Raw genomic sequence first — 25,215 nt, forward strand, 5'->3', positions numbered from 1 at the left:
GCGCCCTTCTGAATTTAGATCTTCTGAGCAATTTCTAGAAGTTCCATTCTCTGCAAGTGCTCCCTGTCCCAGGGAGGGGGTTCAGGCCCCACCCCTCCACCTGCTTCCCACCCGCAACTGTACTGCACCGCACACGCACACGTGAGCTGCCCCAGCGATTGGCCCCTTCCCTCCCTTCCCTCCCATGGTGCTGATACCCGAGGGTTTTTCATCAAAAGGCAGCACAGGCAGAGAACAGCACCCCTGCTTAGCGTCACGGCAGCCACTCTGCCTGCCCCTCCCGCACTGAGTCACTCCAGCGAACAGTTAATTAATGTGTGACACTTTGACAGTTTGTGAGGAGACGTTTTACGGAGCCATCAAAATCCACAGGGATGGGCTGTCAGGCAGACACCCCTTCCTGCAGCTCCAGACCCTGCCTCACCTCTCTGCAGACCCTGGGGCCTGAGACAAGGCCAGGCAGCCAAGTCCTGATGTCCTCCACTGCTGTCTGGGCCTCTGGGGTGTGCTCCAGCTCCAGGGCCACCTGGGAAGGCTGGTGACGACACCTGAGAAAGAAGCAGGAAGGCAGGGGAGTCTGGGATGAGAGCCCTGGAGTTGATGAGGCCTGAGTCCTGCTCAGCTCTGCTCTCCCCTGCTCCCAGCAAGTCCTCATTCAGACCCAGCTGGGCCAGGAGCTTGTGCTCTGGGCTCTCCCTGGGGACCTCCCCCATCTCTGTGGATGAGCTGAGCCTCAGCGTCACTCAGCGCTGGCTGCGCTGATGTGGGAGGATGGCTCCAGGGCCACCTTGGCTGCTGCAACTTCACTCCTATGATGAGGCGTTGATCTAGATAGAGTGAAACCTTGGCTCCCGGGCCTTCCAGCAGCCAGGAAGCCATCCTGCCAGCTCTGCTTTCCTGTCTACAGGACACACATCCCCACCTCACATCTGTCTCTGTCTGCACTCACTCTTCCTTTCCACACCAAATAACCCTGGGTGCTGCTGTTGAAGGTCCCACTCAGAACACCAGGGTGGACCCCAAACAGCCAGGCATCCAACTCTGGCCACTACCAGGACCAGGACCCCGAGGGCCAGCGGGAGATCTCAGAACAAGCTCCAGTCCCTCCTGAGAAGGATCCAGGGGGTAGAGGACCGCAGGATAAGAAAAGAGCCAGCCACTGGCTTTGCCCTGGAGTGAGAATCTAGCTCCATGGTTGTCTCCCCAACATTACCGAGCACCTGTTCCTACCAGGCACTATGCTGAGGAGGTGAGAAGACCGAAAGAGACAAGCTGGATATGATCCTCACATGGGGGAAGTTCACAGTTTGGAAGGAAGCACAGAAATTAAACAAAGAGATGAATAGCAACTTCATTATACCTGTGATAAGTATCACCAGGAGCACAGGTGTTGTGAAGGGATCAGGAAAGTTTCTATGGAAAGGCACTGGGAGGACAGTTCTGGGGAGGGAGGAGGAGAGGAGGAAGAGCCCATCGGGAGCCCACCGGGCAGGACTGGGTCTCAGGACTGTGTTGTGCTGGGTTTGTAGTTTTGGTGACAGAAAGCTAGGTGAATGCCCATGAACAGCTTCTCTTTTTGCCCTGAGGCTACAGAAGCAGGGAGAGGGAAGAGGGTTGAGCTGGTGCCTGGGCTGCTGAGCTCAGCAGGCCACTGAAGGCCCTGGAGATGGTGCCTACCCTCCTGGCTCAGGGTTATAGGGCCAGACACAGCCAGAAAGCTGTGTGAGAATTTTCTAGGTTGTACCACACTAGAAAGCAAACCTTGATGGTGTCCTCACAGATAAGGTGTCTGAACACTGCTGTCCTTGCAGAACTCCGAATCTGTGTGGGGGGGCTCCCTGTAGCCCTCACAGAAGCCTCTGCACTAGCCTACATCTCTGAATGGTCCAGACCTGTTTCCCCATGGCAGTGTTGAGGCTGTGGGTGGGGAGGGAGTCCAGGAGCCCAGGAGGGAGCACCTGTATTAGTCAGCTTCTGTAACTATAGCAAACACTTGAGACAATCACCTTAAAGAAGAAGGGTTCACTTCGGCTCAGAGTTTTAGAGTCCTAGCCTGTGGCCGATCAGCTCTGTTGCCTTTGCCTTTGGGCCTGTGGCAAGGAAGCACATGGTGGAGGAGGCTGCCCACCGCTGGCAGCAAGGAAGTGAAAAGAGGAGGAGGGGTCAGGGTCCCATTATCCCCCTCCAGTGCACACCCCTAATGACCTACGACTTCCACTAGGCCTGCCTCTTAAAGGTTCCACCACGTCCCAACAGAGCCAAGCTGGGGACCAAGCCTTTAACATATGGGCCTTTAAGGGTCACTCCAGGTCTAAACCATAGCAGCATCCTCCACATATTGGGAAAAAGAGTGACTGCCGACATCAAAGCCAGACCCACAGGCTCAACACCCAGCATCCCTGGCCCACCGGCCCAGAGGAGCTGGGAAAGGTATTCTGGGGCCAGAAGAAAGCAAGACCTGTGTGTGTTGGGGGGGGTGACCGCCCCCATCCCAACATTCTGCTCCAGTCCTCCCCTTCCTCTTCCTCCTCTTCCCTTCCGCCTCCCCGCCACCCCGCGGCCCTCCACACCCTTAGCCCAGGGATTCGACATTCAGGGGTGGTGGTGTCTCTCCATCTTCCCACTCCAGCCTTCCAGGATGGTGGGTACCACTCCAGCCTTCCAGGGCTCTAGAGTGAGGTCTAGTTCCTCTGCCCCTGCTGAAGTTGCCTCGGGCCAGAGTATGTTCTGACATTATTCTATTATTCTCCTTTTCTCTTAGGAGCGAGAAGGAATAGGGTACCTTTGCCCCACTCCCTTTTCTGTTTCCACCCCGCCTTTCTGGAATTGCTAGATGTGCTGGGGAACTGCTGGTCCCTAAGCCTGGTCCTTTGCCTGGGTGGCCTGAGTCACTGGCCCCGGGAGAGGAGCCCCTTACCCGCTCACTCCCTATTCCCACCCAACTCAAGTCACTCAAAGCTGCTTTTGAGATGTAAATGTAAAAGGCTTTTTCCCCTCTCTACTTGTTCACTGAAATGCTTCAAGTCTCAGAAAAGAAGTTAAAAAAAAATGATGTGTTTAAGACAGCAGTGTCTCACCCGCCATGGAGCCCAATAAGGGATTGTTACATTTTAATTAGACAATTAGATTCCTTCAAGTGCCAAACTTTCAGAGGAGGCGGCAGCAAGACTGAAGCTGAGACGGAAGCAGAAACAGGTTTACTGAGCTTCATGCTGCACCCAGGCCCTTCAGCCCCATCTCTTGGCTGCAGGGCCCAGATGGAGGGACAGAGGCAGAGGGACGGAGTGGTCAACAGAGAGAGAAAGGGAGAGAGAGTGGAGTCCTGTCCTGAGACAATGACCTTAAAGAAGAAAGGTTCACCTCCTGGGACCAGCCACCTTTTCTCCAGGGTCCCAGGCTGCCCCAAAAGATTGACCTTTTACTCTACCCAGCAGCCTGGGGACTCAGGGTGACCACACCTCTCAAGTTCTTCCTGAGAAAACGTGTCAAGTTTGGGTATAAGCTTTAAAGCAGCTTCCTCCCCACCAACAAGCTGTTCCTGCAGTCAGGTGTAGTGGCACACACTTGGAATCCCAGTACTTGGGAGGCTGAGACAGGAGTATCTCAGGTTTGCAGCCATCTTGGCAACTTAGCAAGGCCCTCTGCAACTTAGTGAGATCCTGTTTCAAAATAAAAAATTAAATGATAGGGCTGGGGATGTATCTCAGAGGTAGAGTGCCCCTGGGTTCAGGCTCCATTAACACACACACAGACACACACACACACACACACACACACACACACACACACACACACACAAACACGCTGTTTCTCTTTATAGCTGGGCATGACTGTGCCACATCCTGGGGTGTGACTGGGAGAGGCCCCCTCTGCTCCTCCTTACTCTATAACTTCCACTCCTGAAAGTACCCCCTTCCCTGCATCCTGTGGGTCCAGGTGGCTGGTGTAGCAGGGGATGTGCCTGGGCTGCCTGGGCTGGGACAGCTCAGCCCATCTCTCTCAGCACCTTTCAACAGGAGAGCTAGCTATTTTACTTTCTTTTTTATGGTACTGGGGGTTGAACTCAGGAATAGCTTATCTCTGAGCTATACCCCCAGCCCTATTTTACTTTTATATTTTTTGAAACAGGGTCTTGCTAAGATTGATGAAAACCTCACTACTTGCCTCCTGTCTCAGCCATCCATGTACTGGGATTACAGGTGTATGTCACCATGCACCGCTAGTTAGCTAGTTTTCAAAAGAGGACATACAGAGAAAATAGAAATATGTGTAGGACACGTAAGGCAAATGGCAGAAGCTGCTGAGGATGGAAACACGGGCTCCACATTAGCCTTGGGATGATTCTTTCTATACAGCTTGCCCCTTGATTCATTCCAGACATCTTGAGTGAAAACTCTGCTAGGAAGCTTCTGAATAGAGCCACTGTTAAAGCAGGCTAGAGCTAGGCCAGATGGTAAAGGGGACTCAATGGCGAGGAGTCCTGGGCACTAGAATGGATGATTCCGGACAATCTTTCAGTAGCTAAATCTTGAGCTAGGGCAAAACCGTAAGTACTGGAGACAGATGAGGGACAGACAATTTCTGGCACTTCGATGGCCCAAGGCTTGCAGGCCACCCATACAAATGATCTTCCCCTTATTTCTGGCTTCTACCCATGCAGCAGAGTGAAGAAAGTCTAGGAGGCCCCAGGGCACCCAGAGAAGCTTGTCTGCAAGCATCTTCCGGGAGTGGGGGCTCCCACCCTTTGTTGCGCAGGGAGATGAAGACGGTACCTTGGGGGAGGCAGCCTCTGACTAGGTAGGGCTTGGTCTCTGCAGGGTTAGACTGTCCACCCCTCTCCCTGTAGACATCTCAAATGGTTACCTCCTAGATCATGACCATACATATATTTAGTGGTCACTACATGCTCACAGACTGGAGACTGTGATTTGTAGAATTGCTAAGCTTTTATGCATGAGGCAGGAGCCACCTAGGAGGAAGATGGAGGTGGCATTTGGAGGGTAGTGAGCAAGTTGATCGCATTTTTGAAAACCTGAATCAAAATGCTTGTTCTTATGATAGATGTTTAAAAATATGTGATCTTATTTATCTAAAAATATTATGACTGTGAGAATAACTCACCTTGGGTTATACATTCAAAAAATGTATTTTTTTTAAAAAAAGAACAAAAAAATGGACTTTGGTGGCAAATGCAGGGTACCAAGGTCTGTGTGGCTTGTCATTCTCCCACACAAGCCTCAGAGTAGGCACAGAATGCACCTGGTTTCCTCAGAGTAGGGACCTAGGTCAGAATACCTGGAACAGCCCTGAGCTGCCTCTGTAAGAACGGTCCCTTCATCCCACCTACAGATATAAGTTCTAGCCAGGATGGAGAATCTGGAGGGACAGGTAAGGACAGAAGTCTAGGGGACCCTCCAGGTGTCTCTGGAGTAAAAAATACATCACCCACCTCCTCCCATGTGCCTCCAAGGGACACTCTTGGGGCCCAACAACCTTGTCTCTGTAACACAGAGACAGAAGGAAAAGAGGAAGAGATGAGCTGGAGCAGGGGGATCTGGGTCTGGGAGATTTCCTCAAGCCTCCTGAGAAAATGTCAGAAAAGAAATGCCAGGAAGACATGCTCTTTTATCCCCTCTAAGGTGCACACTCCCCCTCTCACCGTCTCATTAAATACCTCGGAAATCAGAATGCATTTACAACCACTGACATCTTAGAGCTGTATCAAGGCTTGATGGTGTTCTTTTTCTTTCCTGGTGGTACATTAAACAGGGGTGCATCTTACATCCCGCTTTGTGTTCAAGCCTGTGAAGTGTGCTGAGAGAGCTGGGTCCTTCAGGGATTTGCGACCTCATCCTGAGGGTCACATAGTCAACCAGGGCCTAGAGACAGGCTTTGCGGCATCTAGGAATTCTTCCCCGGTCAGTGTCCTCAGATGGCTTTTCTTCTGTGTGTGCATCCCTGGTGTCTCTTTTTGTATCTAAATTTTCTCTTCTTCTAAGAAGACAAGTCAGATTGGATTAGGGCCCACTCTAATCACCTTGTTTTAACTTAATTTCCTCTTTAAAGGCTCTGTCTCTGAACACAGTCATACTCCACGGTGCTGGGATTAGGGCTTCAACATGGGAATTTTGTGAGTGGGGACCAAGGAACACAGTTTAGGCCCTAGTGAGACCTGACATATAGCCCTCCCCATGCTCTCGGATTGCCTTACTTTGGGGCACTTGTGAATCTGGTGGCTATTGAGAGCAGGTACATTTCAAGTCTGGAGTGGTTTTCTTCCCAGTTCTACTAACAGAGAATTTGATTCAGCTCAGCAAACATCTGTTGACCATCTGCTGCCTGCCAACCCAGAGTATGAAAGCAGAAAGACAGTGTGATTTTGATTTGTTTATGAAGAGGATTTGTTTATTTTATGAGACATGAACAACACATGATACAGCTCATGAGAAGGTTACAACTCTCTGAAGAAGCAGACATGAGTGGAAAGAACTGTGGACCAGTGCTGCGGGATCCTGAGGAGGGTTGGAGACAGTCCCAGGCAGGAGATGTATGTGGATTCTGAGCCAGGCTTGCTTGAAAGGATGTGTGGGGACTGAGAAGAGTTTTCCAGATATGTTCCTCGTTTTTAAAGTCAGGATGATGATTAAAAGCCTCAGAGAGTTGCTTTGAGGATAAACAAGATAGTATATCCAAAATAACTTGGCAAACTCAAACCCTTTACAAGTATATAATGCTACCCACTTAGGCAGGCTCAGCATTTTGTTGCAGAAACAGAAGTCTGGTCTGGAGTGAGACCAGATGGGGTAAAGGATCCAGGAAGCTAAGCATCTTGGCATTTACCACTGGCCTGTCCAGGAGAGGAACTAAGGAAGTGGGGGGAGGGGAAAGAGTGGTAGTGGGAAAGGGGGGTGGGATCATGTGTGCTTCACATGTCTCGGGCCCCTGACAATGCTTTGCTCAGAGCTTTATGCCTGGCAGGTTCAATAGATGCTGACTGAATAAATGAATGTCAGAAGCAGCCCTGGTTGCCTGATCGATAGGTGTATCTACTGCGTGCTCCAAATGGGAAAAGGAACGAGTTTGCTTTGCTGAATACAGCATCGATGTGACCCAAGTGCCTCACTGCCTTAGCACTGGGAAGCTTGCTGACACACCGTGTCACCCCACATGGAATTAGCCATTTGCTCTCCCTAGGGACCCCAGAGTGATGGTTCTGGATAGAACAGCACCCCTACTGCTCTGCTGAGAGCTGGCAGAGTGGATCTGTCTGGCAGGAATGGAGGTGAGCAGAGCCTCCGCCATGGTTCCCTGTGGTCTAGCATAGCAAGTGTGCCCTACTTCTCCATTTAAACCTGACACCATGTTTAGCCCAAATAGTATAAACTGGTGTTTTTCAAGTCCGCTTGGGTAGCAAAGAGCCTAGAAGCCATGGTGCTTTGTGCAGAATGACTTGGGATGCCAATAAATTGAATTCCATCATATGAAATAGGAACACTTTCGTTAGTAGGAAAACTGACTATATTATATGGGCATTACATTTTGATCATAACCAAAATACAGGCTGTCAAGTTCATTGATGCTTGACATCCCCCAGTCTGCACCTGAGCCTCTCAGCTTCATTCTTCTCTGTTAGCAGGTCACCACCAGCCTCCCAGAGTCCAAGGCAGAGATTCTGGAGTTATCCTAACTCCTCTCTGCTCGTCCCCTTTCTCTCCAATGACCAAGTTCCACGAGACTGACTTCTAAGTTAGCTCTGATTCTGGACATATCTCTCCATCCTCACCCTACTATCTTGGTTTAGTGACCATCACCTCTTACCTTAGTCATGGCCACAACTTCATTCCCCTCCCAGCTTTCATCCACACCACAATGACCAGTGGCCTTACTCCAATGGAGTCACTTATCTGTGCCAACCCTTCCAGGAGCCCCCAAGCTGACAAGACCCAATCTGGCCTATGACTGTCCCTCCAGTTTAATTTTCTCCAACATCACTGTCACACCCTGGCATTTTGACAAATGACTATTTACAGTTGGAACTGTGTTACATTCTCCCTGCTTGAAACTTCTTCCCCCACTCAGTGGTTTCAACTCCTCTTCCTCCCTTCTCTCAGATGACACCTCCTTTCAGAAGTCTCTCCTGACCTGGGATGAGATGCCATTCCTCAGGGCTGCTATTGGCTGTATCCTGCCAATTGTCATCATTTCTTACTTGGATTCCTGCAATATCCTCCCACTGGTGTCCTACTTCCACTCTGGGCCTCTCCCCTCCGTCCCCGATGCTGTAGTGAAAACCATCTCTCTGCAGACAGATCGGATCATGTGGTTCTCACTGCTTTTCGGATCAAGCCTCCTCCTGGCCTGACTTTGGAGGCCCTTCTAACTATGTGCTTTGCATATGCTGCTTACAATCTAGAGCCTTCCCTGGAATCCTAACTCTTTACCAATTAATTCCTACCCACCCTCAAATGTCTGTTGAACATCACTTCCTCCAGAAAGCCTACCATGAATACCTAAGCTAGGTCATATATTATTCTCTTTATATATATTCTTTTTCCTAGTCCTTACCACCAATTAATTGCTTGATTAGTTGGCTGTTTTTTCTCCTAGAATGTGAGCTGCAGGACTATGTATATATTATTGTTCCTGCCTGTGTTTTCTGGCAATATATAGAACAATGCCCAATAATTGTGGGGGAGTTGCTGGGATTTGAACCTGGGGACATTCTACCTCTGAGCTATACCCCAGTCATTTTTTTACTTTCTTATTTTGAAACTGTCTTGCTAAGCGGCTGAAGCTGGCTTCAGACCTGCAATGCTCCTGTCTCAGCCCCCCAAGTGTTAGGATACAGGCATGTGCCACCATGCCCAGCTTAATAAATATGTATAGAATAAAAAAATGAATACTTATTTCTGTTCCTACTTCTAGAAGTTTGAACTCCTAGATAACTTATCTTAAAGTGTGTAGTGAATGGTTGTGCTTTTAAGTGAGTTGAATGAATGAAAGAATGATTGTTCAGCTCTTTAATTTATTATACTTAAAACTGTATGCTTAAGCTAGGCGTGGTAGCACACGCTTGTAATCCCAGCATTCGGGAGGCTGAAACCTGGAGGATCGTGGTTTGCGGACTGCCTCAGCTACTTAGTGAGGTCCTCTGCAACTCAGTGAGACCCGGTTTCAAAATAAAGAATAAAAAGTAGGGCAGGTGGTGTAGCTTGGATGTTGAATGCCCCTGGGTTCCATCCCCAGACCCGCAAAAAAAAAAAAAATAATAAAAATTACAAAAAATAAAAATGTATGCTTATTTAGTCTACTCTCTACAAGAGCAGCAGAGCCCAACATTCTAAGAAAATTACTGGAGATGTAGCATGCACACATGAATATATCACTTGGAATTCTCAATGCAATATATAATTACAGTGCACCAATATTAATAAAATTACTGGATGTAAAGGTTAAAATCCAGAGGTTGGACAATCCTCTTTATCTACAAGTGTCTGGCTTTCACCCCAGAGCCCGCTGTGGTAGGCAGGGTGCCTCCAGTACTCTCCTGCTCACTCTGTGTCCATTTTCCCTGGCTAGAGCCTTGCCACCCAGTGGCCCCGCTGCCCCGATGGATCCACTGAATCTGTCCTGGTACGATGATGACCTGGAGAGGCAGAACTGGAGCCGGCCCTTCAATGGCTCAGAAGGAAAGGCAGACAAGCCCCACTACAACTACTACGCCATGCTGCTCACCTTACTCATCTTCGTCATCGTCTTCGGGAATGTGCTGGTGTGCATGGCCGTGTCTCGGGAGAAGGCCTTGCAGACCACCACCAACTACCTGATCGTCAGTCTCGCCGTGGCTGACCTCCTCGTCGCCACGCTGGTCATGCCCTGGGTTGTCTACCTGGAGGTAGGTCTCACCTTCACCGTACTCCAACCCCCGCTCCAAGAGGGCCCTGTGCTGAGCCCACACTCTAGCTCCCGGTTGGTTTCTACCAACACCTGGCGTCTCCTCTACTCTGGTCTCTCCCTCCACTCTGGGTCTAGTTTTCCTCCTTCTCTAGTGGATATCTCATCTCCTTGATAATCACAACAAACACCTCTAAAGTGCAAAGTGCTGGACCTCGTGGTAAGTCCTTTATCCACAGCATTTCTTATATATTTCCCGCAGCAGCTCTGAGAGGCTGGCATTATCACCACTTTGCAGATGATGAACCAGGTGGTCAGAGAAGTCTGTGGCTTCTCCAGCATCACACAACTGATCTCTGGCCCTGGTCTGGGTTCATTAGGTCACATTGGAAGTGGGGGCAACTAGTGAGGACCCCCAAGGCGGGCACATGCCCCCGCACCTTCATCGCTCTCTCCCTATGTCAGAAGTGGGGCTGCCATTCTATACTCTTCTTCTCCCCTCTGCTTCCCAGTCTGCTCAGGACCTCCAGGTAGAGGCTACTGTGAACAAAAATATGTCCCTTTTCCTCATGAGGAAACATGTGGCTCCCTACTGTCCACCCAGGACAGAGCCTGGCCTGTGCCTCGAGATGGGGAGTGTACAGCCCCTGCTATGGCCCTCCATGACAAGCTTGTCACAGACACTAACCAGCAAACGCTCTTGGCAATTCTGGTCTTCATGCAGCAGTCCTCAGTTTCCAGACCAGGAAATGGAGACTTCGAGAAGAAACTGTCTTCACCCAGGCCTTGTAGCAAAGGGAGTTAGAAACATCTCTCTGTAAGCTCTGTGGCCTGGGACACTTCCTGATGGAGAAGTCCCTAAGTGGAGACCCACCTGCAGGGGGACACTTTCCAGACTTAGTAGGAGCATCTAGGGGATTACAGTGGGTGCAAGCTGGGTCCTGTCTCTTTATCTGCCAAAGATTTTGGGGTAGCCTGTTCAAGGCTGAAGTTGATGTGGATTCTGTGTGCATAGGAAGCTGACCAGGCATTAGGAAAGGTCCAGCTCTCAGCTCACTGAGACATCACCTCATACACCCAGCAAGGGAGGGACTGGCCTGTGCCACAGAGAAAAGTCCTTGCCTCGGAGGCAAGGCTTTTATTGTTTAAAGAAAGTACAAAACCACTGTAGGTTTGAGCATAGGAGACTACTAAAAGAAGTGGTGTGTGTGTGTGTGTGTGTGTGTGTGTGTGTGTGTGTGTGTGTGTAGGGGGGGAGGCTGGTCAAAAGTGGCCCTGCCTGTCCCCAGGCCCCCAGGGGCTCTTGTGCACCTGTTGTTCCTACACGATTACCCCCAGGGAACTCTGGTTCATTATTCTCTTGGTTTTGCTAAAACAGCCAAAACAGGGTAAAACTTTCAAAATTACCTGATTTGAAATAGTAAAGAAGAGCCAAAAGGAAACAATAAAGTAAAAAAAAAAAATGCAGGCAACAACAGACGTAGGGTCCATCTTTAGCCCAATGTTTGTGAGGGCCCCTGGACTCTGCCCACCCTATGTCCTGTCTGGGGGCCTCTCCCTGGGCAGCTCTTTCTTAATTCCTAGGTTCTGTCTACTTCTACTTCCTTCCAAATGGGGATCCAAACCTCAGACTGCCAGGAAAGAATGGTGGGGAAATGGGAGAACAAATAACCTCGCTGTGTCTCAGTTTTCTTGTCTAGAAGAAGATGGAGATAGTGATCTACCTGGTAGGCTTGTTTAAGAATCTAATGAGCCACTATATAAAAAAGTACTTAAAATGGTGACTGGCATTAAGTGAACACATGACAAGGGTGATGCTGATGAAGATGACGGCTGATACCCAGTCCCCACCAGGAAAGAACACTCCTCTTCCTCTTTGTGCCCCATCTCCATGCCTAGACAAAGAAGGGCCCTCTTCCAGAGCTCTGGGCATGAATCCCATTGGCATCCAGACCCTCCATCCCTATCCAGACACTCAGTTAGGGACAAACCTGTAACAAGGTATACTGGGGTTCTCAAGAAGCTAAGGCCTTCAAGCAAAAAAGTTTTGTATTGCAGATTGAACGCAAGGGCATTCTACCTCCAAGCTACACTCCCACAGCCCTATTTTATTTTTTATTTTAAAACAGGGTAGCCGGGCATGGTGGCGCACACTTGTAATCCCCATGCTTGGGAGGCAGAAACAGGAGGATTGCGCAGGTTTGAAGCCAGCCTCTCTGGCTTAAGAGACCCTGTTTCCAAATAAAATATAAAATAGGTCTGGGAGTATAACCCGGAGGTAGAAGGGGTCCATCCCCAGTACCACCCAAAAAAACAAACAACCCCCCCCAAAAAAAAAACAGGTCTCATTAAGTTGCTGAAGGCCTCAATAAGTTGCTGAGGCTGGTCTTGAACCTGCAATCCTCCTGTTTCAGCCTCCCAAGTATTGGGATTACAGTCATGTACCACCATGCCCATCGAACAGATATTTTAAACATTCTTGTTCACCATTATTGTAGAGGGGAAACTGAGATTGAGCATTTTGGGGGGCAGGGAACAAAAAGGCATTCTCTCGGGGAAGTACTGAAACCCTCCTACAGAATGCCCATTAAAACAAGAGCTGGGCATCAATCCCTGCCTACAGGGCATGGTCTCAGCCGTTTATTCTTCCTAGAGAATATCCCAAGTGGATTCTCACCCAACATCCTGTCAAAGTCTCCTCTCAACCACATATTATGCAGTCTAAAAGCCACTTTTGCCCATAATGTTCTATCCCATTCCGTTCCTAGCAGTATTAAATGCCCTCAATAGCCTGCCATGCCACCACTGGTCTGTCTCCTGACCATTCTGCACAGTCTGTTTTAGAACGAGAGGACCAGGTCTGAATCCTGTCTCCCCTCCTTTCTACCTGGGTGGTGGGAGAAGAAGTTCATGAGAGATGACACCTGGGGACCACTTGTCTGCACTGAGGAGCTACAACCCTCTGAGGAGAGGCTCACCGTGTGCATTTTGTAGAAGAGAAGATGAGGTTGAAAAGGTGAACAAAGACCTCAGAGTTATTTACTCACTCGTTCAACATGGCCGAGCACTTTGTGCTACCCCCATCCTTGGGTCTGGGGTCTCAGGCATCAGCCTGTCATGAATGGAAGAGACCTGGAGGGCCAGGACAGTGTGTCTGGTGGGGGCAGCCTGGTGCAGTCCCTGGAGGGAAGGGGACACATGGCCCAGCCTGGAGGTGTTGGGTTGCAGGAAGAAATGATGCTTCAGGAAGAGTTACCCAGGAGAGGGAACGAGGCAGAGCCACCGAGCAGGTAGTTTTGAGAGAGGCAGCCATGGCCCTTGTCTTCGGATTTGCTGTCTTCATGTTACATGTCTAGAACAGTGCCTGATACACAGTAAGTGCTTAGCACTGTAGTAGTAGTTAGGGTTAGGGTCTAGTGGAGCCAGTTCAGAGCCCCTTGTGTATGTCTTAGCTTCATGTGAGCAAAGTGTCAATGAATGATGCTCAAAAGTGCTGAGAAAAGAGCTCTGGGCACAACTAGGAAACCTAGGTAGTCCTTCCTTGGCTACAAATCTCCAAGACTTTGGCCAAACCTGCTTCCTTCTATGACCCTGAATTTGCCCACCCTTAGAAAGGATCATCTCTTTTGTTACACTTCATGTTTACCAGGTATGTTTCACATTTGATGTCTTTTGACAAGCTAGATGATCACTTCCAAGACAGCTCAGGAGAGAGCTAGGGATATGGTACCCAAAGAACTTGCCTCATGTTTCAGCCCTGCTCAGCGCTTGCTGGGGGAACTTAGCCACACTCTATGGCCCCTCTGAGCTTCAGTGCCCTCCTCTGTCAATGAGGATAAGCAATGCCTTCTTGTAAGAGTCTTAAGGACAATAGATGAGATGATGTATAGTGTATATAGTAGATGTCCTATAAAGTGACAGCCGATACTTTTCTTTAGGTCTTTGAGTCTCTGTTCCAAACAGCTCACCAGAGCAGCTGCTCCTGGAACCATGGGAGAAACTGCTCCCTTCTTCAGGGCTCCAGGCAAGCCAGTGGAAAGAGATGTTTGAGATTTCTCTGAAGGAGGGCCTGTCTGAATTGTTGACAAACAATTCTATATCTGAGAGTCCAGGCTAGAGCTTGGCACACATTAAGTTTCTGGACAATTGCATGTAACTAAGGACAGTGGGGAGGAGAGTAGGAGAGAGAGAAGATGGCAGAAGAGTCTGGCTATCTCAGACCTGGTCCCCAGGGACATGAAGGCAGCTCCCAGATACCCATCTCAGCAGGGGCTTCAGGGTAGATGTGAACCAGATGGCTTTGGGACCCTACCCGCTAGTACCCTGAAGGTAGACTGTGCCAGAGAAAGCTCCACCCACAGCTGAACATCTAGCTACCATCTCCTGCAGTGCAGGGGGCCAGAAGAGACCTTGCAATGGGTTCCCAGTTGTGCCCTGAGAAGACAGTGCCATGGGAAAGGCTTCCTGTTTCCAGCAGCTGCACGGCCCATTATTTAGCTTAAATGCCAATGTTTGGTTTTATGCCTGAGAGCAGAAGAGAGGGCAACAGTGAGAACGAGTCATGTTATAATTAGCCCCTTTGCTGTACCATGTAGGACACCGCCAGTTCTGCCTTGCTCTAGCTCCTGGAGGGGCCTTTGTCCTCCCCTGCCCTCTGGGTGGAAGCCAAAGGTATCCTCAAGGATTGGGGCTGCCATGGACTTACAGAGCTGCTGGGGCCATCTGTGTGTGTGTGTGTGTGTGTGTGTGTGTGTGTGTGTGTGTGTGTGTGTGTGTATGGGAGGCACAGGAGTGTACAGATGTGTGTATGGATTATATGCATACAGTGGGAGAAGGATGCAAAAGGGTCTTGCCAGGAGCCAGTCTCATTTCCCATTGGACCAAGGACAGGTCACTACAGCAGCCCCTCCCTGGCACATCCTGGTGTTCCTAAAGGTCTACCCAGATTTCTTTCATTCTTTAATTAGAACAAAGAACAGACATTTCCCCCCTCTCTGTTTCATAGAGATTAACCATCTTCACCATCATTCTTAACAGACAGCTCTGGGTCCTACACACCAGGCTAGGCTGGAAGGGCTTGCCTGGCTCCCCCAGACCCTGGGCCAGCGCAGGACCAGAAGCTGAGCCAAAGGCCATAAGCAAGTCACTGTGCGTATCTGAGGCTCAGTTTCCTCACTGTAAAAGGCGTGTTCTAAAATTATACCTGGGATTGAATTTACAGAGGTATGGTTGAGTGGCAACACAGAGGTCAATGCCATCGGGAAAACAAAAGTCCAGTGGTGTTTACAGCTCTTCCAGGAACGAGGGTCACATCGTGCCATGCTGGCCCCAGGCAAAAGCACCAGGCTTGGGTCAGGAGGCAGACCCTGGGGCGAGGACAAAGCCCAGGCACAGCCTTTCTTGGGGTTGGTTTCCATGGGAAATGCAAGACAGAGTGAGCAGTTTAGGATTATCAAGTCTGAATGATTCCAGTGGTTTGGGGCCACTGGACTTAGGACTTAGAGCAGGAAAATACTGGCTTGCTGTAAGGGAGTACAGAGGGAATGGCGGGCTTGCATTTGAGAGGTTGTGGGCTCCTGAGTGAGTCACTCACTATGTGTAGGAGTTAGCCGGCCCTGGCTAAGACGGTCTCTCCCTGACTCTATAAAGCCCCCAAATACCAGAGCATCCAGAACACAGAACATAAGAAAATACAGTAAATATAGCTGTCCCTGTGATGAACAGATGCCAAAGAGACAAATTCTGATTCTAAGAAGACACATGGTGGTCACAAGCAATCCCACGAGTGTTATACAGACCAAGATTCAGTTGAGCACTCAATTTAAGTGGGTAGTCTTTCTTCTGACACAGCTCTTGGCACAAGGAAGGCTTAAGTGTCTGGGAGGAGAGAAGCCAGGGGCACAGCTTCAAATCCTCCCAACATTACTCCCCTTTACTGTTCCTCCCCCTCACCCCAGCTAGAGACCTGTAAGAGTCTCACAGTGTCCTCTGAGCATGTGGCCTAAGCTGCCCCAGGATGACCGAGTCACAGGACCTAAGCTAATCTCCCCACTTCCTGCTGTCCACCCATTTTGTGGCTTTGTCCCCAGGTGGTGGGCGAGTGGAAGTTCAGCAGGATTCACTGTGACATCTTCGTCACCCTAGACGTCATGATGTGTACAGCAAGCATCCTGAACCTGTGTGCCATCAGCATCGACAGGTGAGGTGCCCCTGGCCATTCACCTGAGTGTCTCAGCCTCTCCTCAGGGTCAGTCTCTGTCTGTGGCTGACTGTCTGCTTGTGAGTCGATGTGCGCAAGCGTGTGCATGTGTGTGGGTGCATGTACGTGTGTGTGTGTGTGTGTGTGTGTGTGTGTGTGTGTGTGTGTGTTTGGTTGGGATAGTAGAGCTTCTACAATGAGAGGCCATCTATAGACAGTGAGGCCAACAAGAAGACCCAGACAGTGACTGGAAGGAAAGACTAAGGCCCAGCTCTATCACCTCCTGCTCATGTGACCTTGGGCAGAATGTGGAAGCTCCTAGAACTCCGTGTTTCATTTTTCTAGACACTGGTGATAATGACACTTGCTCCTTGGAGCTGCAGTGTTTAGTTTGCATTTTATTTCAGCACCGGTCATATGGTCAAGGGGGCCCAGCCATGCCCACTCTGCTAAGCTGTATCTGTGGGGCTGTTTACTAATCTGCACAGATGTGCCACCCAAGCTCCTGGAGGCCCTGGCACTGCTCCTCTCCTAGGATTCTTGGAAGATGAAATAAGTAAATGAATGAGAAGTTCTAGGTAGAAGGACTGTAATCAGCTGTTGTTATTGTTTTTTCCTGCTAACTCGGGCTTAAACCTTGCTCTGAGGGGCTTGACTACCAATTAGTCAACAAACGCTTCCATCTGCTGTGAGCCCAGCAGTGAGTGTCAGGGGCAGTGAGTTCACTTTTAAATGTGCAAAGATCCAGGCCAAAGCCCCTCAGAAAGCTTCAAATCCAAGCAGGTCCACTACAATGATAGCTCAGACCCAGGAGTCCACAGTGGCTGGCCATTGGCTAGGTGCTTGATTAGGCATTGCTAGCAGCTGTCCTGCTGCCCTCAGTGTGGGGACAGGGGAAGGCTGAGTGAGAGTATCAGGCAGACTTCACAGAGGTGCTCTACAACCCCAGGGAGCAGGACAGTTGTGTTCCCAGCGTGTGAATTCTATAGAGCGAGGGGTCACTGGGCCTGAGCTCAGACGCAGCCCCTCACCCCGGGCCGTTGCAGGTATACAGCTGTGGCCATGCCCATGCTGTACAACACACGCTATAGCTCCAAGCGCCGCGTGACCGTCATGATCGCCATTGTCTGGGTCCTGTCCTTCACCATCTCCTGCCCGCTGCTTTTTGGACTCAACAACACAGGTGAGTCTTTGTCTGCTTGGGGCTCCAGTGGCTCTGAGTCCCTCTCCTGGGCAGGACCCTGTAGGGGCTGAGCCCCTGGCATTGTTATGGATGGAAACCCAGGGGGATCTGAAGCCAGGCAGGGTTTCCTAGGCCCAGCCCAACTCAGAATTATTCCAGGTTGGGCTAGAGAGGTAACCACAGCCTGAGGCACAGAGGAGTTGCACGAGGAGTGCAGAAAATGGTTCTGGAGGATGTCTGGCCATTTTCAGCTTTGTTTATTAAATTGAAGCAGGCCAGCCAGGTGTGGTGGTGCATGCTTGTAATCTCAGTACTTGGCAGAATGAGAAGGGAGGACCACAAGTTCAAGGCCAGCCTCAGTAACTTCCAAGACCTTGTTTCAAAATTTGAGAATTTTAAAATGGGCCTGGGAATGCGTAGCTCAGAGCTAGAAGGCCCCTGGGGTTCAATCCCCAGCACAATAGAAATAAGTAAGTAAGTAAATAGATAGATAGATAGATAGATGATAGATTATAGATAGAAGCAGGCCATACAGGCTCATATACTGCACATGTGTGTATGTATGTGTGTGGTGTGTGTGGGTGTGTGTGAGCCATGTGCACACATGCACATGTGCTATGCATGTGGCAGGACCCACTAGACTTCCATCCACACTTTTGTGAAGAGGCTACAGCCAGGTGGGTCAGCTGAGATCAGGTCAGGCCAGGCCTGAGCCACTTGGAGCAGGAAAGCTAGAAACAGGAAGTGCTCCCACCTGTGGGAAGCAGGGTCTTTCGGGAGCACATCAGACAGAGAGGCACTGGGCACGTGCCACCGTGCGGCTGCTGCTTGGCAGGGAGACGAGAGCTATGTTGGTGCCTCCTTGGGAGACCACAGCTGGGCAAATCACAGTGAAGCCCTGAAAGTGTAGTGTGAAATCTAAGAGTCACATGACTCCCAAGAAGCAGGAACAAAGCCAAGTATGCTTGAATTGATTCAGGAAAGCCTTGAGTTAGAGGACAGGCATGGCAGACCTGGGAGAGAACGTGGAGCCTGTGGAACAGTGCGGTACATGTGAGCTCAGTAAACAGGATGGAGTTGCCTTGTTCCCAGCGTTTTTATTTAAGGTACTAAAGAGTGAGCCTAGGGGCATTCTACTTCCAAGCTGTACCCCATCCCTTTTTATTTTTAGTTTTATTTTCTGGTTTGTAACAGTGTCTGGCTAAGTGGCTGAGGGTTTCTCTAAATTGCTAAGGCTGCCCTGGAGCCTATGATCCTCCTGTCTCAGCCTCCCAGATACTGGAGTTACAGTCATGCACCACCACCCCGGCTTGTTCCTAAAATTAGAAGGTAGCAGGCCTCGCCCCATGATATAGGGAAAGCTTCAAGAATGGTTTACACTTTGGGAAGTAATTTCGGTACGTCAGTTCTTCTGAATATCCCAGCTCAACTGATGCACTCGGAGATGACAACACTAATAATCAAGCAGCGGGGAGTAGTAATAAGAAAACCTGGAAGCAGTCAGCCCAGCTCAGCTTTTTGTTCACAGTTGTGGCTCTAGTGCTCCGATTTACACCACATGTTTATTTACATCAAACGTTTCTAGGCAACCATAAACATCTAGTCACATTCTCCGTAAGACTGCTCCTTGTTTCTGTCAAGGAGAGATGCATGTGCTCGGGTACCAGGGCCAGGGGGTCCTGCCGATGCCCACCCCCGGGGCTATCTCCTTCCCACAGACCAGAACGAGTGCATCATCGCCAACCCCGCCTTCGTGGTCTACTCCTCCATCGTCTCCTTCTACGTGCCCTTCATCGTCACCCTGCTGGTGTACATCAAGATCTACGTCGTCCTCCGCAAGCGCCGCAAGCGGGTCAACACCAAGCGCAGCAGCCGAGCTTTCCGGGCCAACCTGAAGGCCCCGCTCAAGGTCCCCAGCGGGACCCCTCCTTCCCTCCAAGCGTCCCTGACTAACCTTTCCCAGTGCGGGGTGGGGGTAGGGGCTCGTCCCACGCTCAGGCAGGGACGTGGGACTTCACAGCAAGGTTAAGGTCCAGGCTGGAGGAGCTCCCGGGAGCCGGGCAAGGGCACGGGCCTGTTTGGAGTGACCTGACCTGTCTCTCCAGGTGTGGGAAGTGGGGTCCAGGGGGGTGGGCACCGACCGGGAGAAGTTGCTCGAAGACCTTTGTGACTATTGAATGCACCGGTTCTTGCTTGGTGCCTTCGTTGGCGCCCCTCTCCCTCGCTACCTATCTCCTCCTTTCCTACCCTGGCCTCTCTGTCTCCCTTTGCATCTCTCTGTCTCCACCATCTTGTTTTCTTCACCTGTCACAGCCTCTGTCCTTCCCTTGGTGAACTCCTCCTGCTTTCTCATCCCCTCCTGTCTCCTGCTCCTCTCTCCTCCTCCTCTCTCATCTCCCACTCTACTGTCTTGTGAATTCTCCCCTCCACTCAGCTTCCCAGAGGGAGGCAGTGTGTGGGTGTGGAAGGAACGAGAGTTCTGGGGTTAGACACGCCAGGGTCAAATCCTGGCACCACCGCTTTCTTGCTGAATGGACCTGGGCAAGTTGCTTCACTTCTGGGAGCCTCAGTTTCCTCATCTGTTAAGTAGGAACTGCAACATAGACTTCCGCAGGGTGGTTCTGAAGATTCGATGTGAGGAGGGACGGGAGCCTGTGCCTTCTAGCATGGTGCCAGCCCTAAGCAGGTCTTCACAAAATCAGGGTCCTTTAGCCCCTTGCCCTGCCCTCCTCACCCAAGCACTGACTGTCACCTTGCCCCGACTGTCTCCTGTGGTCTCTCCTGATCGCTGAGCCCCTGGTCTGAGTCTGCATTCTCCACAGACCGCCCTGCCATGGGTTTCTGTCCCCTCGCTACCTGCCCCCTCACTGTCTCGTGTGACCCGTGTGCTGGCTCACTCCACAGGGCAACTGTACTCACCCCGAGGACATGAAACTCTGCACCGTTATCATGAAGTCTAATGGGAGTTTCCCAGTGAACAGGCGGAGGCTGGTAAGTGTTCAGGCCAGGGACCCAGAGCCAAGTCCGTCTGCCTCTAGGGGAGACAACCGGCCATGGCTCTGAGGCCTCGCCAGCTGGTCGAAGGGAGAAGCACCTCTCAGCATCCCCCACCCTGCCTCAGCTGTGGGCAGACGCACCTCCAGGCAGGTGTGGAGTGAGGCACTGCCATTCTGCAAGGCACAGATACTTAGAAAATTGTTGGGAGAAGGCATTTGACCCAAACAACACAGTAAAAGTGAAGATGTTGGCATATCTCTCAAACACTTACCATGTTCCTATAACCCCATCAAATCCTCACCATGACCCTGGGAGGTAAGTCTTACAGATCATATCGATCTTCAGTTCACAGAAGAGGAAACAGAGGCTCAGAGAGTTTAAGTAACTCACCCACGCCTAAGCAGTTGGCGGCAGAGCACATATTTGAACCCAGATCTATGTGACTTCTAAATCCACAACCGTGTTCTTTCTACCGGCATGTGCTGTCTTATAGCCAGGCAGGCTCTGGGGCTAGGGACTGGGATCTGGGCAAGGCTGGAGCAGAGCAGACACGGGGGCTGGCAGAGAGGTACCACCTGGAAGTAGAGGCCAGTGGTGCAAGATCACAGCAGACGCAGGCTCTGCCCAGTGATGGCGCCAGGGTCCAAGCCGCAGTTCTTTTTATCTCCCAGGTAGGCAGAGAGCTGGCCAGGGCACCTACAGGGGGCTCTCATGAAATCCAAGTCAGGTGTTCTTTGGAAGTAGGGTTCCTACCATTCAGCTGCACTAAAGGCAAGACTCGAAGGATCTGTTTATGAAGCAGATGCCAAAACAGGGGCTCAGGATGGGGTCCAGGCAGCAGTCAGTTCTACCTCTACATAGCTGGGCTGCATTTCAAAAGCCAGGACTAAGCCCTCTAAAGCATCAAATGAGAGTCTAAGGAAGAACTGGGAGGCCATAGGTGATCCACGCCAGGCCCTGCAGTGCAGGCATGGGCCGCAGGGGCCAGCTCTTTGGTTTCTGGATCAAGAATTGGCCCATGAGAGTGTGCTGGTGCAGGTGGCCACAACCATAAGCCTGTCCCTGTGTTTGCACCTGTATTTCAGCCTGGCAGGGAGGACAGGAGTAGGTGCCCTACTAAGCAGTTAGAACTTGAGTTCAGGGAGGCAGGAGTGAACATCATTCAGGGATCTGTCCCTAGTGGCCAGTCTGGCACCTGGCACATAACTGGCACTCAGTAAGTGTTGCTTAGGCAACAGAAGAGAAGTCCCTGAGTAGTAAGATCCCAGAAAATGGTGGTGGGACACTGAGACTGCAGAAGGATTGCTCTAGGAAAGGGGCAGAGATGATCCTGTAGGCAGAGACTGATGTGGATCTCGGGTCCTATGCCCAGACAGTCCCTGCCTCCCAGCCATCCTCCTCCCTGACTTCCCGTTAGGGTGACCCTTGCATCCGCAGGAGTCTCCAGAAGGAAAATCAGGGGCCGATGGATCAGGGGAGACTGGAGAGCTGACACCAGAGAACTCCCTGGGCCTCACCCAGAGCTCTCTGCCTTCGGTGCAGGAGGCTGCCCGCCGAGCCCAGGAGCTAGAGATGGAGATGCTCTCTAGCACCAGCCCGCCAGAGAGGACCCGGTACAGCCCCATCCCGCCCAGCCACCACCAGCTGACTCTCCCGGACCCATCCCACCATGGCCTCCATAGCACCCCCGACAGCCCCGCCAAACCAGAGAAGAACGGGCATGCCAAAGACCACCCCAAGATTGCCAAGATCTTTGAGATACAGTCCATGCCCAATGGCAAAACCCGGACCTCGCTCAAGACCATGAGCCGCAGGAAGCTCTCCCAGCAGAAGGAGAAGAAAGCCACTCAGATGCTCGCCATTGTCCTCGGTAAGTTGACACTGGCTGCTGGCCACTGCCCTGCCCTGCTCAGCCCAGGCCAGGCCCCTCCTGACCATGACTGGCAGACCATGGATTGGGCACCTCCTTAGAAACAGGCCACACCCACTGACCCACAAACAGCTCGTTAGATTGATTTTATAATTGTGCTTCTTTTATAGACAAGCAAACTGCAGTTACATAACCTGACCAAGGAAGACCTGGGGTTTGAACTCAGGCAGTCTCACTCCAGAGTCTATAAGCTTGGTCAGTCTAGTATTAATGTCCCAGAACCTCATGTCCCTGGACAGGCTGCTTTCTCTTTCTGGTCTCTCCATCTGTAGTGTAGGTTACCTTTCAGGGTTATTGTGGTCGGGTGGTACAGGGTTGGTAAAAGCATTTTATAAGCTACAAAGCAGTACACTGACATACATAAGCATTATTGAGGTGCTTTTGTGACTATTGCTATTATTAAGAAACTGAGCCAGGCGTGGTGGCCCCCGCTTGTAATCCTCATGCTTGGGAGGTGGAGACAGGAGGATTGCACAGGTTCGAAGCCAGCCTCGCTAGCTTAAGAGACCCTGTTTCCAAATAAAAATATAAAATAGGTCTGGGAGTGTAGCCCGGAGGTAGAAGGGTTCCATCCCCAGTACCACCAAAAAAATAAATAAATAAAAATAAAAAAAAAGAAATTGAGAAACTCACATCTGTATTTAACCCAGACTCTTTGGGACCAGAACCATGAAAAGTTCAAAAAGGACATTGAGAAGTGGCTGCCAATATAAATGGATGGCCCTGCCCACTATATAAGACTTTTGAATAAAGTTCTCCTAAGAAAACTCTTTAATAGGTAGTTTATACTTGTAATCCTAGTACTTGGGAGGCAGAGACAGAAAGATCACAGGTTCAAGGACAGCCTCAGCAAATAGCAAAATCTTCTTTTCAAATAAGAAATAAAATTGGTCTGGGGGTATAGCTTGGAGGTAGAATGTTTCTGGATTCAATTCCCAGTACAAGAAAAAAAATAAAGAAGGAAAACTCTATAATAAAAGTCAAGGCTGGGCACAGTGACACCATCTGCAATCCCAGCTTCAGCAACTTAGCCAGAGTGTGTTTCAAAATAAACAAAACAGAATAGAAAGAACTGGGGGTGTAGTTCAGAGGTAGACCACCCTTGGGTTCAATCTCCAGTGCCATAGAATAAATAAATAAGTAAATAAATAAAAAGTCAAAACCCCAGGGGTGGACTCATAGCAGTGGTTAGAAAAGGAGGGAGTGATATGACCCAGCCATCCAGGTAGCACCTGTGATCCCTTTGATCCCTTAGCTCTGCTGCTTGAAAGCAGAGGCCTTGGGTATCCCAGAGCTGTCACAAATCTCGGTTTCTGTCAATCTCACAGAGATACCATAAGAAGTAAGCAAGATTAGCACTTTCCTTTCCCCAAATGTGTGGCTCACACTTTCAGGGACACACTTCCTCTGTTGTCAGCTTGAGGGAGACATGTTCTCCAGGCAACAGGGAAGTGGAATAGATATTTCCTCCATTGACTGACCTGGGTCAAAATGCTAACAATGGATTTGCTTCCCACCCGCTTATCCTTCCCTAGGGGGTAGGGATTATTATACCCACTTGACAGAAGAGGAAAGTGAGGCCAAAGGATTGCAGGGACCTTTCCCTGCACAGGAGTATCAGGGCAGGTCTGTAATCCAAGCCCAGGGCTCCTCCTCCAGGGGTCCTGGAATGCAACCGTGGTTCCTGGGTGGGTCTGCTGCAGAGGAGCCCGTCTGTCCTCACCCAGCAGGGCCGGCAGCCTGGCCTCCCCTTGGGCTGGGGCCAGCCTGACAGTGCGCTCTCCCCAGGCGTGTTCATCATCTGCTGGCTGCCCTTCTTCATCACACACATCCTGAACATACACTGTGACTGCAACATCCCGCCCGTCCTGTACAGCGCCTTCACGTGGCTGGGCTACGTCAACAGCGCCGTGAACCCCATCATCTACACCACCTTCAACATCGAGTTCCGCAAGGCCTTCCTGAAGATCCTACACTGCTGACTCTGCCTCCTGCCTGCACAGCAGCCTGCTTCCCGCCCCTGCCAGGCCGGCTGGGCCTCCTCCCTGCGAGCGTGGGCCGAGGCCCGCAGCTGGGCCTTCTCTCCACCCCGCAGGCCCTGCAGTGTTAGCTTGGCTCTGCGCCCCTGCCTGCCCGCATACCCTCACTCAGCCAGGGTAGGGCTAGGGAGCCTGGCACAGGGTGAGTGCGGAGCTGGACCCAGGGCTCAGGGCAGCTCACAGAGGCCCCTCTCACCTCTAGACCCCTCTCCTTGCACCAAAGATGCAGCTGCCTTCCTTGATCTTTGTCCAGGGCACTGGGATCTTGGGTTACTAGGGCCAGAGCCAAGGCAAAGAGGCTGAGCACACCCATTTGTTGGGCTTGGCCTGGTCTTTGCTGGCCTGTTGAGGGCAGGCAGCCAGAAGGAGGGACCTATCCCACTCCACAGGGCCCACACAGGGAAAGTGAGATTCTCACCAAGGCCCCGGGTAGCAACAGTCCTGGGAGACCCATGTGTAAATACCAGAATGCACAATGGACCCCAGAAAAGCCCAAGCCAAAACCTTAACTCCCTCCCTACCCCAACGTGAGTTTCCCCCTCCTGAAACGGCCCCACCCCATTAGAGCACCCTCTGGAGAGGAACCTTAATCTCTAAGGGTCCTCAAGATATGTGGGAGAGAAACATAGCCCCACCCCAGCCATCTCTGACACCTCCTGACAGCCCTTGGACTATTCTTCCCCAGGCTGGCTGATGCTGGGAAGCCAGGCCTGTATCTGGGCCTGTTGGGGGCTCTGAGGTTCTTTGAGGGGCTGCTTCTTCCCACAACCTGCAGAAAACCTCTTTCCTTTCCTGTACTTTCTGGCCTTTTCTCTCTCCTGTTCCCTTCTGGTGCCTCTGCCTTAGAGAAGCCCATGGCTAAGTGGCTGCTGAATACCATTTGAGCTGGCCTGGCCCTGCCATGAAGGAGGAGGGGAAGCTGTAGCTTGGGGGGAACCCCTGGGCCCCAGACTCTGTAACATCACGATACATG

General features: G+C 50.9%; 1 protein-coding gene across 2 annotated transcripts; it reads left to right on the forward strand.

Moving 5' to 3' along the window:
* Positions 1-9,610: 9,610 nt before the first annotated feature.
* Positions 9,611-24,185, forward strand: DRD2 (dopamine receptor D2; the record flags this gene model as incomplete). 2 transcript variants are annotated; one of them, XM_080698413.1, is made up of 7 exons in its annotated part: positions 9,611-9,895; positions 15,984-16,093; positions 17,140-17,276; positions 18,995-19,185; positions 20,181-20,267; positions 21,816-22,143; positions 23,992-24,185. In XM_080698413.1, the coding sequence occupies 7 exons, from the start codon at positions 9,611-9,613 to the stop codon at positions 24,183-24,185; spliced, it is 1,332 nt and encodes a 443-aa protein (XP_080554539.1). The 2 variants fall into 2 exon arrangements, with proteins under 2 accessions (XP_080554539.1, XP_080554540.1); XM_080698414.1 differs by lacking the exon at positions 20,181-20,267.
* Between the last annotated feature and the right edge of the window lie 1,030 nt (positions 24,186-25,215).

This window comes from Muscardinus avellanarius (genome assembly GCF_963383645.1).
Source record: "Muscardinus avellanarius genome assembly, chromosome: 1".
Taxonomy (NCBI): domain Eukaryota; kingdom Metazoa; phylum Chordata; class Mammalia; order Rodentia; family Gliridae; genus Muscardinus; species Muscardinus avellanarius.